The 16,322-nt window shown below is 38.9% G+C and overlaps 2 gene segments (V, D, J or C); one reads left to right on the plus strand and one right to left on the minus strand.

Annotated features, from left to right (window-relative positions):
* The window catches only part of LOC109268035 (T cell receptor gamma constant 1-like), a 244,969-nt gene that overhangs the window by 154,104 nt on the left and 74,543 nt on the right, over positions 1-16,322 (plus strand).
* Positions 958-16,194, minus strand: LOC109268039 (T cell receptor gamma constant 1-like). The segment is given in 5 exon segments: positions 958-1,559; positions 3,560-3,607; positions 6,738-7,067; positions 15,347-15,619; positions 15,923-16,194. Coding segments are annotated over 3 exon segments (336 nt in total).

Here is a 16,322-nt window from a genome sequence, read left to right on the forward strand (position 1 = left end):
ACTTCTTCAACAGCACTTTCTTTTTTTTTTTTAAGTTTTTATTTATTTAAGTAATCTCTACACCCAACGTGGGGCTCCAGCTCATGACCCCAAGATCAAGACTGAGCCAGCCAGCCCCTTCGGTGACAGTCTCTGATTAATTTTCCATTCCTTTACCAATATACACTTTTTGGTAAATGCATAATAATCCATCATACAACATCATTTAGTTTATTTTTTTGCTTTCTTATTGGGCATTTGAGTTAATTTGGGATTGTAAATGGCACTACAGTATTGCATGTAAATCTCAGCACATAATTTGCGTGTGTGTGTGTGTGTGTGTGTATGTGAGGATGTGTTCTCTATTATTTCTAAACTAGAGCTGCTAACAGTAGATTCTAATGCTTTTGAGGACTTGTGTGTGCCCAGCACAATTAACTCATCGCATCCACACAACCCCAGGAGATGTGTCACTGTAAGTCCATTTAACAAATGAGAAAATTAGGCACAGGGAATTCAAATAGCTATAGACCCAAGATTTAAACCCAGGCACTTGGGGTCCAGAGTCCAAGCACTTAACCCCTCCAGCACCCTCCCTTCCCGTGTTAGTGCAGCTCTCATGGGGTTCTTGTGACATCGGGAAACATGGTGCACGTGTGACACGGGTCCAGGTCTGACACACCCACCAGTCACATGACATGTGATACTGTCACCACCAGAATGTCTTAAACCAAGTGAGTCTGAATCTGCTGCCCTTGGAAGGAGAAATAACCTGGCACCTTCGCTGGCTGTGGCTCCCCTGGGGCCAGTGCCCCCAAAGAAGGCATCACAAGGACTCTCTCAGGGAAAGAGTTAGAAATGTGGAATTGACCATGATTATTACATCAATGCTGAATGTGGAGGTTCAGTTGCCATGCTGTCCATGGCCTTGGACTCTCAGTAATATTTCACCGAATGAAAACACACAGAGGCAAATGTAGGCTTTTGATTGTTTTTATTGTGCCTATTATGAAAAACAGCACAAAGTTCGGGCAGCAAGGATGAAGGCTTCCATGTATGTAAAATAAAAGGCCTCCAGGCAGTTATCTGGATACAGAGCCCCAGGGGCCGCGATGGAAGCTGCACGCCGGCTGTACTCAGAGGCGAGGGTGCTGGGTGGCTGACGGGCTGGTGGGCGTGAAGGAGAGAGCGGTACTGAAGCCCCCGTGAGTGCCCCCCGGTCCCGCCCCTGACTCATGGCAGAGTCTATTCTTGGTGCAGAGTGACATTTCCCGTTTGCCCAGCGGTTTGTAAGCCTGTTCTGCAATGATGACACATAGAAAAAGACATGTGAACTGAAATAACCCAAACCCAGAAAGAAAGCCCCGCTAGAGCCTAAGCAGACACCTTTAGCGACAGTAGCCAGTAAAGAAAAGTGGAGCCTTGGGCCACCATGGGTTAGGAACTCTTCTCATTGCGGCAGAGTGCTGGTCTCCCAAGTAGACAGTAGGCGATGATGATGGTGTAGACCACGCTCTTGACGAGGAGGATGATGTAGGTGTAGTAGGCAGAGCTGGTCACTAGCTGCAGCTGTAGGGGGTCTAAAAGAAGCTATTTTAGTTTCACCTGTTGTTTTGAAAGGTTAGGACTTATCAATGGGAGGTAGGTCGTATTATGCAATTCTGATGACCTGGGTGGAAGTGACTTTCCTGCACCAACCCAACCCAACAGTAAACGTCTATACCACTGTCACCCCTACCACCACCACCAAGACAACCCAGAATCCAGCTTGCGGGTCAAGTGAATCAACTTCTGTGAAATTCACTTAGTATATTCCAAAGTCTTAAAAAGCAAGGTTATGTTTTAGATGAATGAGTCACCCTGCAAAAAGCATTGGTGATAAGTAGCTTTTGCCATTTCTTCACCCCCACCTTGTCTATAAGTTACCATAATAGCTAATATGCATTAACCACTAACTAAATGCCAAACATTTGATTTGAGAGTTTTGAGGGCAAAGCTTTAATCTTACTTAAGTTTTCAATAACCTAGGAGATTATTATTTTCATTCCCATTTGACAGATAAATTGAGGACAGAGAAGGAATTTGTCTGATGTCATACAGTTAGTAAATACAAGCCAGATTTTAATCCCAGCAACATAATGTTCGAGAACACATTCTTACGTACTCTGATTCTGCACCTCCACAGGTTACAAATACCCCCAACAACAAACAGTTAAGAATATGTGTAAAGATAAATTGCTGATTTAGAAGCACCTTAGTCATCACACATTGTTCGTTAATGAAGTTCCTACTAACGGTATGGTCCATGGAAATTTGGTTGTGCTCATAGCAGGTTGGAAGGGAGGTTTTAGTGGAGGGTGTTGGCTGTGATGAGCACCGGGTGATGTATGGACGTGTTGAACCACTCACTATATTGTGCACCTGAAACTACTCTTACCCTGTATGTCAACTAACTGGAACTTAAATAAAATTAAAAAAAATAATAATAAAATGAAATAAAGTGGAAAAAAGTAGTCTCCAAAGAGTAAGAACTCCAGAATCATTAGCCCTTGGTGTGTGGAAAGGGACCCTGAGAGGTGATGTGTTCATAGCTCCACGCCCTTGGTCAGGTAATATGTTACCTAAGGTCCAGAGGCCCCTCGATATTGCACATGGAAGGCAGATCGGCAGGGCGGGAGACAATGCTTCTTGTCACTTTCTTATACATACGTGGGGAGAAAGGGCCAGAAACCAGTACTTACCATGCATCAGGTAAATGAGATACCCTATGCTAGACATTTGCCATGTGTGACCCTATGTCTTTCATAACTGAGTTAGCTGTTGTTCATTTTATTCCCGGTTGGCTCAGAAAATGCAAGTAATGTACCCATACTCATGCGCAAATAATTAAAAGACTGGGGTTAAAGTCCAGTCTGTGGCCCTTGAAGCCCTGCACTCACACCCATCCCCACGGGTGCCTGGCTTTGGGATTTCTTGCTCTGTGACTACATCTTACAGGTAGAATAGCAAACCAAGTAAGCGTATCAATTGTTGACTCAGATGGTCCATGTTGAGGCCTCAGATCCCGCTGTGCAGTGTGGTGCAAGGGACTTAGTTCATTTTAGCTCATTGCCTTCATGCATAAAATGTGAATGAAATCCTTTATAGTGAGTATTAGGAGAATTAAACAAAATGCACTCACAGTAACACAATGCCTTCTGTACAAGAACCTCTTAATGTCAGTTCATGTTATTAACTATGAACAAAAACAAAGACTTAAAAAAAAAAAGCAACTCAATATCCTGTTTTCCTCAGACAGTAGAAACAAGGACCACAGAAATGAGTGAAATCTGTTGCTGAAAGACTTCGGAGCCCCTCACTGCACCCCTAAGTTATATAGTCCCCTCAATCCCAAACCCACAAAGATGTGAAGATGGCTCCTGGGAAATGATGGACTGACTTAAATTATCAGTCAGTCTATTTTGCAAGATCCTGCCATTGTGAGATTTCTACCTGAAGTCAGGGAAGTTCAACAGTTAAGTTGATTGGGAGGAAAAAATGCTATAGCATAACATAAAGGCACACACATACAAAAACTTACCATTTTCATCTTTCAGCGAAGCTTCTGTAGAATTAATAGCAGGGAGTTCTAAAAGAAAATAGAGAAGGTATTATTCAATTGTTCATATCCATGATTTGACATGTGTCTGAGTTGTGGGTGGATGGATAGATAGATACTTCCAGACATACACACATACAAACATACATACATACAATTTGGCAACCAAGAGGAGAGAGCCTAGACATATATGATCCTCACAATTTCTGGAATGATTGCTCCGTTACTATGTAATTCAGTAGATCGATTCACATATTCTATTTCCGCACATGAAGATGTTGAAGTTCACGAATGATGCATTTTTTTTTTCTCACAACTAGAAGGTAATGTCTGAGACTATCTTGTTTTCCTTCTGCGCTCACCGCTCCTAGCACAGAGCCTGCCTCAACGTAGGTGTTCTATAAGTACTTGTTGACTGGAAAAATAACCGGAAATAGTGAATACTGGGCAATCCTCAGCACCCACGCAGACATGTGGAGTTGCTACAAAATGAATTCATCTAACCCTAGACTCCACAGGAGAATTTTACATGTTGGAAGGAGTCTGGTTGAGGTAAATTCACCTAAGTAAAGGCAAGAGGCCCTCCCTTTCCAAACCATGCACGCCCCCGTGGTGTGTGGGTGTGACAGCAATGCTAATGAAAGCCTGTACCTATCGAGTGATTACGACTGTGCCAGGCACTGTGTGAAAGGTTCACGTGCATTATCTCATCTGATCCCCCAGTCACACCGATGTGAGCTGAATTTGGAGGACTACATGTTACACAACAGGCAATAAGGTTTAGAGAGTCTAAGTAACTTGACCAGAGCCATGCCAGTAACTGGCTGAGCCAGCACTCAAACGGCAGTTGTGGGGGGTTAGATGAGCTAAAGCAAAAGCTCAGTGTTTCAGTGCGCGCTGAAAGATTGGCCAAGTAATCATAGTTTTCTGAATAGATAAAACCTGAGGGGAGGGTTGTATTTCTCTAATGCGAAAAAACAAACAAACAAACAAACAAAAAGCTGAAGTTACATAGAAAGACAAAATCCCTTAAAAAGATCATCGACTGTTGGCTGGACGGACAGACAGTCCCAACATATTTTGGCTTATCCTTTTTCTGCTTGATGAGTCCTTGTCCATACAGATACGGTTCTGGTATGCAAATTATTCACTCCACACCATCTTGTTTTGGGCGCTCTTACATTCTAAATTCTAATAGGCTTTGGGGTAAATCACAGGAATAAAAATGTTTGTATAATCATGTTTACATGTTAAAATACCCTCAAAAATGGACTTTAAAGTGTCTTAAAAGTCTCTTTCTTTTCCATACAGTAGCTCTACTCATTAAAAGAAAAAGAAACATCTCTTATCACCATGAATTGATTGAGGTAGAAACATTAAGGTAACAATTTTCCAAATTAAAATCTGTGTGTGTGTACCCTAGGTTCACTTTCTCAATCAAGGTTGGTTGAAAACTTAGACCATATAGTTTTATCTCTTCCAAATCATTTCATGGATTCATGTTTCCATGTTCTATATATTTTTAGCTTTCATCAAAAACAAAAACAACAAAAAAACCTTACTAGAATCAGCATTAAAAATTTGCTGTAGAATGGCATTAACAGAAATACCCTCATTAGCTTTGTTCCATTGAGAAGACCTTGGGAGACATGCGTTTCCAAAATTAAGTGCCAAGTAAAACACATCTCACAAATAGGAACTTCTCCCTTTTCGATAATCATCACCATGGAACTTACTCTACTTTACTTCGATCACTATAAAAACCAACATCTAAAGGGTTACAGTGGTTACATTAAACTTGTGCTTTGCTCATTTGCCTCCTCTCTGTTTCTTAGCTGTAGAAATTTTTAAAAATTAGGGCTGTCTGCACTCTTACTTCAGTTAGTTTTAGGAGAGGATGCACATAAATACAAGAAGCACATGAATAAATGCATTCATGTTATATTTTCAAAAGCAAGCATTTTCACTGACATGATTGTATTTCTTCTTCATCACAGCCAGGGAGAAAGCAGAGATAAATGTTCAACCCTAATTTGATCATTGGAAACACTAAGGATCCAAGAAGATAAAGATTTATTTCAACAATTTTAAGCGGTATACAGCAAAGGTCTTTGCACATTTAGTTACGTGCGTGTTCCCCCTGCTTCCAAAGGGCTTGGTAACCACAGAGAAAAGTACAAACTAGTCCTGTCCAGTGGGCCCTCTTGGGCCGTGGTCTCTTATGTCAAGGCTCAGGACTTGACTTCTGAGTCTAGAGGTTATTGGATCACAGCTGGGTGCCCACGCTATCGAAAAATGATCAGCATTTGTACCAATGGTGATCCTACGGGACACCATGGCTGAATCACAAGTGACCCTGAGTGATTAGGAAACATGTATTCACTCTACTGTAGTGATCCTCCTGGGGACAGTGGTCCATCCTGCATCCTTTCCAGGCCTGGCACACACTCGTTCCGCAATGTTTGCTGGGCAGCATTTCCCAGGGGTAGAAACACATCCATTGTGTAGAATGGAAGAATATTTGTATACATTAGCCTCACACAGTCTTTACTTACCAAATTTCACCTTAGAGTGGTATGTAAAATTCAAATATGAGAAACAGAAGACCATACTAAAACCTCAGCAACCAATTTACTATTTTTGTTGAGCGCGATCTGTCTCCACCAAATGAACAGCATTTTGTCGCCTATGACCCATTGTTTATGGGTTATACTTTGAGTAGAGCAAGATTAAAGTGAGAGGGACTTTGCTGAGTAGAACATTCCTAAAGATGTATAATTGTTCTAATTTCCTCATCAAGTACAATCCTTAAAAGTGGACTCTCTTTCGAGCGTTTATGATTTGGGAGGATGCTAGGTGCTTTTGCATGTACTGTTTCATGTAATTCATATAATGACGCTAAAAATATCACTGTAACCTTAACATTTTGGTTGATGAAACTGAGGTCAGAAAGGCTAAATGAATTTTTCTTGTTTTTTTTCTTTGTATGTTACAAAGTCAATACTATTTTAGTTCTATGGGGAAATAGCAGGACATTTATGCTACCATTAAAAGTAACAACATTTAAGAAAGATTTCTATTTGTTTCTTTTCATTAATATTTGACAGCAAAGGTGGGATATTTCCTTTGACAAAAGGGTTACTGGTATATACACACATACCTGTGTTTATTGAAGGAAACAGAATCTCTTGATCAACCCCTCCTTTATTCTTCTCGTGTTTGACAATACATTTGTGTTCTTTATCCATTGACTTTTCTGTCACAGTCAGCCAGGTGTATTTCATGTATGTGTCCTTAGTCTTCATGGTGTTTCCCTGCTGGGATTTCAGAATTGTTTTGCCATCTTTCTCTTTCCAATCTACCTTGATAACATCAGGGAAAAAATCCTCAAGAAGACAAAGATATGTTCCAGTCTTATGGAGTGTTCTTTCAGCAGGTGAAGGAAGAAAAATCGTGGGCTTGGGGGAAGTGTCTTCATTAGGGCTTTTATCTGTTGGAGAAAATGGAATAGCAATTAAAGCTATTGCTAGAAAAATGGAAACATTGTGTGGTTGGAACCACCTGGCACATAGTAAAAGGAAGGAAAAGTTGCCATAGAATTAGTGCTTATGGTGGCCTTTCCTCCACAATGGTTCTGAGTTGCTTACCTTCTTAGTTTCCATGGGAAAAAGAGGGTCAAGAAGTTACATAACATGCCCAAAGTCACAGCTACTAAGTGGCAGAGTCGGGATTAAAACATGGAATTTTTTTAAACAATACACAATCGCTTGTTTGAATGGGAAATATTTCCAGGTGTACTTGACAACCTATCGAGTTGACCCTGGGTGGCTCAGTCAGTTAAGCATCGGACTTCAGCTTGGATCGTGATCTCGCAGTTCTTGAGTTCAAGCCCAGCGTGGGGCTCTGCGCAGAACCTGGAGCCCATTCCGAATTCTGTGTCTCCCTCTCTCTCTGCCCCTTCCCTGCTTGCACTCAGTCTCTCTCTCAAAAATAAATAAACATTAAAAAAAAATTATAGAACATCTCGCTTTCACGTCTGAATCATGTCAGGACTTCGTGTAGGGCAATGTTTAAAGCTGCACTTCCAAATTATTTACACCTTGAATTTAGAAACAAAGTCTCAATATATCCAAAAGTGCTATTTCAAAACTGATTATTTTCAGAAATGCTTTTATATTAAAGCCTTATCAAGTAACACCCTTATCAGAACTTTTGTTTTGCTGTGGAAAATATTCACTGAAAGCTTATTTCCTATTAGCATTTCATCTGAAGTTTATATGTGACCAAGAGAACACCATATTTTGACTCTCAGAGTCTCCCTCTAAGTTGAATCTGCCCTAGAAAGCTGCTGAACTTGTAACCCACAATATTTGGTGATTTCACTGGCTGAATAATATGTAACTGGTGTAATGTTACCTGTTATGATTCCAGAGTTTCCTGCAGACATAATGTCAAAACATATAACAAAAATCATAGTTTTCAGGGACATGTCATTTGAATGTTGGTATGTTACTTGATACATTTACTGCTGATTTAATGGTTATACTTATAAATGTTGGAACCATTTTAAAATTGATTTCCAACTGAAATGCAGGTGCTTTACTGATATTCTCTTTGGGCTAGTTTGGTATTAGTTTAATAATTCAAAGGGCAATTTCTTAAGAAAAGAGTTCATTTGAGAAGAACAGAAAAAAAATTCTTTTGGGGGGCTCTTAATATACTCTCTTTTTTTTCTTTATTTTTTTCTTTTTCTTTTTTTTTTTTTTAGAAAAAAAGATTCTTGAGAATTTCTGCCTGTGTAGCTAAGCTCCTAATTTTTATACTAACTCAGTAAGCAAACGATGAGTTCTTATTTAAGCTGTAGGTAGAATTAGGTCATAATGTGCTCTTTTTTTTTTTAATGTTTATTTAGTTTTGAGAGAGACAGAGACAGAATGCGAGTGAGTTGGGGGCAGAGAGAGAGGACACAGAAGCCGACATAGGCTGCAGGCTCTGAGCTGTCAGCACAGAGCCCGGCATGGGGCTCGAGCTCATGGACTGCAAGATCATGACCTGAGCTGAAGTCGGATGCTTAACTGACGGAGCCACCCAGGCACCCCTATAATGTGCTTCTTTTAAGTATACACATCTTGCTTGTAGTGCATATGTATTTTATTGATTATAACAGTAAGACATCGTATATTTCGCCAACCACATACTTTGTTTTTAGTGTAAAAAGCATGTTAGATAGACAAGATTAATTTTTCAATTGTACATGATATTTAAATGACTTTAGCCTCTAGTCAATATATTAAAGAAACTAATTTTCATTTTTGAAAATTTGTGGGTTTTTTTATTGGACCGCTTCTGATTCATTATAGTGAAGAACTCAAAAATCAAATGATGAACTTGATAAATTTCTGGACGGTAGCATACCGTTTTTACCCTCTGTCCCTTTTCCTTAACCAAATTCTTGATGTTTTACTGTTTTCAAGATAAAATGAATCTTGAACTTCCACAATTTTCTCAATGGAATAATGAACTGAGCATTAAAGCATCCATCTGATTATATATGGCTCATGCCTGTATTTTGGGTAATTATCTTACATAGTTTTTCCTTCAACATTCTTTTTTAAACCTGTTAACAGTGATTTTTATGATGAAGATAATTTTTATGATGCAAAAATAGAAACCAGATTCTAAAATAAATAAGCCTGTCTGGTATATTTATATACATTTATTTTCATAACCATAAAATACATTTGAGTTAAGTTGCCTGAGCTATTTATATTTTAAGATGCATCCATATGAATTTTAAATAAATGTACCAAGTGTCAACTACATTTTCAATTTGCAAGGGTGATACTTCAAACCTGCATATTGATGTTGATTTAATTCTGTTCTACTTTTTTTAATTTTTCCTTTATTAAACAAATAATTATAGCTATTTCATATTTAAAATGTGTGGGGAATACGTTTAGGAATTCCCTGGGCGTGCACCAATGGGTTAACAAGGCATAAAGAATTACAAAGCCCTAGGTTACTCACACCCAAGTTTGGGTAGATAAGATTAGGCCCCCAGAATAAAGTAGGGCGGGGCCAAGGCCCCCAGGATAGAGAGGGGGGCAAAGGCCCCCAATACAAAAGTATATAAGGTAAGCAAGATTAGGTATTCAGGACCAAAATGCCCCCCAATTTAGTACTATCGCAGAAAGCTGCTTTCACAGGAGGGAAGGACCGAATTAGGTAGAGGTACAGAGGGCTATAGACCCGGGGTGTTGCAGGTGATGCTGCCCAGGGCAGAGCTGATTAGCAAAAGAAAAGGTGCCTTGTTAACCCTGAGGTTACATGCTCTGTAGCTAAGATAAGGAGACATAGCGCCTCCTGTCTGCCATTAACAACCATCTGCCCATCTGCCCAGCGCCAGGATTTTGCTTTATATTGACCCAAACCCCAAACCCCATATATCTTCAAAACCCCCTTTCCCTCATGGCCACGAGTTAATGTTCGCAGTTTCATTGTCTCTTTGTGCACTTCCATCATGTTTGTAAGCCTTCTGATCTTAATAAGTACAGGGCAAGGATCCTTATTCGGGGCACTTGTCTTTTCCCGGACATGAGCCATCTCTCGCATTTTAATCCTGCATCCGCTCTCTTGCTGGCCAAGAGAGAGCTTTAGACTCAGAGTCTATGACAAAAATGTATTTCAAATGTATGACATTTCTAACTTTATTTAAAGGTCTAGCTATATTTAAAAAGTTTAAACATTTTTCTGATAAATATGAGCATGAAGGCGAAACTTGTTGGTGCCTGAGTGTGTCTGTTGAAGGTCACCATCTGTGAATGACATTCAATGTCATGGTGCCCACAGTAATGATGCAGCGGTAGCATGAAATGCTTTTGTTTAAAGACCATTTCTTCATTTTAGAAGATGGATCTGGAAAGTAATGTCCGCTATTTCACTTCACATTCCTCCTAAAGGACTCACGCATTGAAGTCCTTTTCTCATTTTATGGCGGGAAACATATAACAAATACGAAAATTTGGAGATCTTCATTTTAGTAGATAATATAAAGTATGGACTCCACCACATTTTTTCCTACTTTTGAACATTAAATTTTACCCTGTGCTTTCTGTTAGGAAATCCCAGACCTTTTTCATCTGTTCTCCATAGTGCTTTTGATCCTCTCTTTTTATTCCATGGCCTCACTGTACTTGTGTATTCTATTTTAGGCCTTCTCAAATAGGTTTTGGAAATAGGCAGTTGAAATAAATGAGAAATGATTTGTGCGTTCGGGTTTGTTTCATTTGCAGCTTCAGAGGTTGATAGTTTTGCAAATCTAACTCGAAGGTGACATGAAAACTGAGAGAAGATGTTGGCAAATCCCGCTCTGCGATACAAACACAAAACATGCAGAATTCAAACACACTGAAATGCTGGGACATGAAGTGAAGCTTTCGTTCCCAACATCATCCCTCATGAAACAGGGGTTGTCTTATGTTTCGGTCCTGGGCAACCTCTCGTTTTAAAGGGTGTTCTTCTAATGCTCTACTTTGATCAGACAATACTCCTTAGACAAGGTGTCAACCTGAAATAAATGCAATGCTCGTTTTAGAGGTAGCACTGGTAAAAGACAATAAAGAAGTTTAACATGGATTTGGTAAACAGTACTTGGGAACAAAGTCTCTACCCTTTACGTTTACATAGAGTAACAGAGTAAATGAAAACAATGCTTTTTAAAAATTTTGTAAGTGGGTAATTTTTTCTTTTTTTCAGATAAAATATTCAGTGACATCATCATGAGGAGATCCCAAAACAGACACTGGGACCCTGAGATGGCTCAGAAATGTGCTCAAAAGTATACATTTTAGACGCATGTGAAGAGTTTGAACAAAATTTTTGATGAAATGTGAGGGCACAAAATGCTGTATTTCTCAACTTATTTTGTACTGATATCATTTTTAACTTTGTAGGTGTAATTCAATTAAGATATTAAATATACAAGGGAATACTTGGCTTTTTATCTGTATCACTGCAAGCTTATATATTCAGGTTGCGCAATCTCTTCTCTTTTTATTTTACGTCTGGATTTTTCCACTGAAAAATGAGAGATCACCTTTTGTTCTGGCAGGCAATAGTGGAGGTAATGCTTATTCCATTATCATCATTTTTAGAAACAGGTGACAATGAGCCATAGAAATTGAAAGCATACTGCAAATTAAACCGTTTGTTCGAAAGTGACCTATAGACTAGATGGTAATTAACATATTTTTCTGTACTCCTGATAATATAAAGAACTCCAAGGGATGGTAATTTGAAACAACATTTTTTTTTATCACTGACCATGTCCCAACCTTTATGGTTCCTATTGACATATTTAATTTCATTTAGTCCCTGTAACATCCACCTGAGATGGTTGTTACAGGGACAGAATCAATGGATGGAAATATAGCAAATATTAGCAGTAATAAGTGTCACTAAACTTTTTGAATGTTTTCATTATTTTTTCCTCTGTTCTTATTTTCATAATGAACATGTATTATTTTTATAATTTTAAGAAAGCAATAGTGACTGAATCAAAATCTAAACGCTAAGGAATGGTTATACAGAAAGTGATAGATCCAGAGTCATAGTCCAGATTTTTCTCTGCACCACACTCCTCTAAAACACACTTTTCAGGACTCCATGCATTATATGTCTATCACCATTGTTTAATTGGATTGCTAGAATTTACATGGAGTATGTAGTCAGTTGGAAAAAAGAGGACCAAAAACTTGCTTTTCGGTTTATGAATTCATTTGTGCCTACGATCACAACTATTGTGGAAAAAAAACACATCACTTCTTTCATTTTTTCAGTGTTTTACCACCTTTGTGAAAATTGTTGAAAAATTTTTATTTGATGAGACCTAGTGCTCTGGAAACACCTGTGTGAGATGTTCTCCCTCATCAGGCAAAATTTCACCTCTAAGGCTAACGAAGAATGAACAAATACAGTATACTGCATTGAGAGGGGGAAAACCTAGCTTAACGTTCTTGCATATGTTTATGCAGTTAAATATTTTGATACTTGATAGTAATCATCCTTTGACAAAATGAAAGTTCAGCAATATTTTATTCCTTCTTTTCCATTGATTATTTTTGGAATTAAATAAATAAGATACACAAACTTTACAAGACGTTCAAGACCGAAATCCCAAATGGCTCTAACATCTCCCCTGCCCTTAGAAACCCCCAGTTGCTCTAGCCAGTTAGCTCCTTGTGAATGTCCTCCACGCTAGCTCAGGTGGCAACTACCCCCAAGGATCAGGGCAGAGTCTCCAAACTCTCTAAGGATCCTGCTGTTATCTGTGAACATACTGGGACCAAATCCTAGAATTCTGAGCCAGCACTGGTATCACCATCTCCCCTCCCCGCACTTTACTAAGAATGGAAAGAAAAGGTTCCTATAACCCTGAGCAGTGTGCCAGGACAGAACACTTGTATTCGCAATAGCCAGACCAATCACACTGTCTGAAGAGCTTTTACACAAAATCTCCCTTTGTGCCAGTTTTAAGGTTGTGCCCATATTTTTTCAAGGTCATAAAAGACATAAAAATGGGCCCCACTACCATTAAACAAACATGAAACTCAAACAAAATCACATTAGATATGAACACAGTCGAGAATTGAGGAACTGACCTCTGTCTGCCTGGTCAGCTTGGTTCTGTCTTTCCATCTCAGTCACACAAGTTGGAAAGTATGATTTTACCTTTTCTTACTATTTTCCTGATGCTCAAATCTCTTCCCTTAAAAGGTTTTCTTGTATGATATCCCTTCTTTTACCGGAGTATGACTTGCAGTTATCATTTCTTTTGTTTTCAAAGAGGAACCAAAAAGTATTTAATAAATGAGTGTTCAATATTTTTATAGTTTTTTTTTAATTTCTACATATTGAGGGGGTAGTTATCTTGTTTGTAAAGTTCTTTCCAGAATCCTGTCGCCCCTGATAGTAAACCAGATGAGTTGTTACAGAGTCTGAAATATTAATAATGATCTCTAAACTTACTTATTCCTGAAAGACTACCTATTTGAACTTGAAATTACCCCAAGAGTTTCCAGGGAACTCATCTAAAATCCTGAGCTGTTCATCAGAGGATCCTGTCTGGTCTGGTCTTTCTGCCGCTGTCCCGGCCTGAACGGAAAGACAGCTGTGGGTCATGAGGCCGAGTCCTGCTTGTAGGTCACCTGCTCCAGCTGTCCTGCCCCAGTCAGTGTTTCCGGTGCACTTGATGCCGATGTGGAAAGAAGACTGAATGTGATGGTGTGGAAAGGACTTGTCATTTTATAGCAATACCCTAAGAATCACATTTTGAAAATCCAATTTTTGAACGTGTATTCAACATGACTTATTTGATCATTTGTGGAGGAGAGAGGCAATTATAATGCCATGATTAGACGCAAAAGCATCATTTTCTGCATGAGGAGTAATACAAATTGAGCTATTACTAATTAAGCATTCAACTAAAGAATCTATTTAAAAAGTCAGGCTGCAGATGAGTAAATATCAGATTATAAAAACATGGCTTCATGTTTCTAATATCACATCATGGTCCAGACCATGCATTTTGGAATGGACAAGTCTCTATTGGATCCCCCTCTATGCCATAGTAATAAGCCATGTGAGTTAAGGCAAATAGCTGAACTTCTTCAAGCCTTAATTTCTCCATCTGCAAATTTGGAATAAGAGGATTTTCTGTATAGGGCTGTTGAGGAATGAATGAGATAAGGCGCTGAAACTGGTCAGCATGGTATCTGGCCCTCAGTGAATCTTAGCTAATATTATTATTCTCTTTAATGGGATGGTTTCAGGCCATTTTATCAAATTATTCCACAAAACAAAATGTATGGATTTTGTAAGCAATAGGTATTATAAATTAAAAAAGCAAGAAAGCTCATAATTCCAAGACATTTTGTGTCTCCTACAGCCACACGCCGAAACACATAGGGTCCAATGATGCCACAACCTAGAATAGTTGTCCTGTAGACTAGAAGTTTTTTGAGTTTGGGGGTTGTGTCTTCTTTACCCCTTTTCTAGCATCCAGCACAGAAACTGTTCAATAAGTGTTTGCTGAGACAACAAATGAGCAAATGAAAATGTAAAGCCCTGCAGACAGACTCTTTTCACGGACTGTGGAGCTAAAATGATTTGTTGAGTTCATAGTTCTATTCAACTGGACCATCTCTTAAGAAATATCACAAGACTCGCAATGGCACGGATTTTTGCTAGTCTTACCCTGCCCTCTAAGAAGCCAGAGTAATAAAATAAGAGGGGTTGTTGATGTTTTATGGTCAATTACTGTAAGAGTAAAAATTTTTGCACTGCATTAAGGGTGAGATCCAAAGCAATCACAGATTTTGCAGGTTATTAGAGAAAGAAGCATTACTCATTAAGAATTCATACTAGAGGTACTTAATCAAAGTGTTTCTCTTAAAGAGACCATCTATAAGAAGAGCGTCTTGAACCCGTAACTCACACCAAGGGTTTAAAGACACCATCCTAAAAATAATTTTAATTTCAAGCCTTGGTCTATTTGTGCATGTGCGTATTGTCAAAATATAGAATTTCAGTTTACTTGCAAGCAGGTAAGTAAATAAGCCATTTTCAAAGTAATTCATTTACATACAGAGTTTCCAGTAGCTGCAAAATGGCTCTCTGTATGCTGACTTGATCATATAGATCATTTGTTTTCTCTAAAAAGCATCTCTTGGTTTTTTATTCACACAATCAAAGTAGAACAACGTTACTTACCTGGGGAAGTTACTATGAGCTTAGTTCCTTCTGCAAATATCTTGATCCATCCTGATTCATCACACTGGTTAGAGCCTCTACAAAAACGTCAGCCTTGTCCTGAGCCTCATGGCATGACCAGCAAGTAGAAACCTTGTCCTGGCAATTTGATCTTCTGGACTCCCTTGGAAGTCCTTGAATATAGGCTTCATGGCGTCTGACATTTTATAAATTTTCCTCAGATTGGTTGATAAAAATCTGTGTTTTCCAAGGAGTCAGTAATTACAGAAAGTGCTGATAGAAAATGGAAACAATTAGAGCACAAGTAAAAAGAAGAGAGAGAGAGAGAGAGAGAAAGAGAGAGATTGGGAGTAACTTGTCATCCAACTACTCATTTAAATTACCAGGAGGGGCACCTGGGTGGCTCAGTCGATTGAGTGTCCGACTTTGGCCTAGGTCATGATCTTGCCTTTCCCAAGTTCCAGTCTCATGTCGGGCTCTGTGCTGACGGCTCAGAGTCTGGAGCCTGTTTCAGATTCTGTCTCTCCCTCTCTCTTTCTCAAAAACAAAAATAAACATTAAAAAAAAATAAATTACCAGGAAAAGTGTTCAGTCAATTAAAATGTTTTGATTTCCAGGTGTTCAAGTGTGTGAAACTACTCAGAGATCACATCAAAGGAAAAGCCCTTCTCTTCTCAGAAACACCAGACCTGCTCTGTTAGCAATCTGGGATTGTATTTCTAAAGGAGGAAACTCTTTAGTAACCAAAAATACAAAAATGCCAACAGAAATATACTCAAGAAATGTGAACAGTGTTGTCCAGTTTTAAATCAGCTACTTTTACCATTTGACAACATGATTCTCTACCACACAGTGCAAAAATGAGAAAATAATTGTGTAATGACATTCCCGCCCCCCCCCCCCACCGAAATAAAAGAAGAAATCTGTAGAAGTCTTTCTTCCATGAAATACTAGATTCCTATTTAAACCATAATTT

The sequence above is a fragment of the Panthera pardus genome, unplaced genomic scaffold, assembly GCF_024362965.1.
Source record: "Panthera pardus isolate Hobbes unplaced genomic scaffold, ASM2436296v1 HiC_scaffold_8, whole genome shotgun sequence".
Taxonomy (NCBI): domain Eukaryota; kingdom Metazoa; phylum Chordata; class Mammalia; order Carnivora; family Felidae; genus Panthera; species Panthera pardus.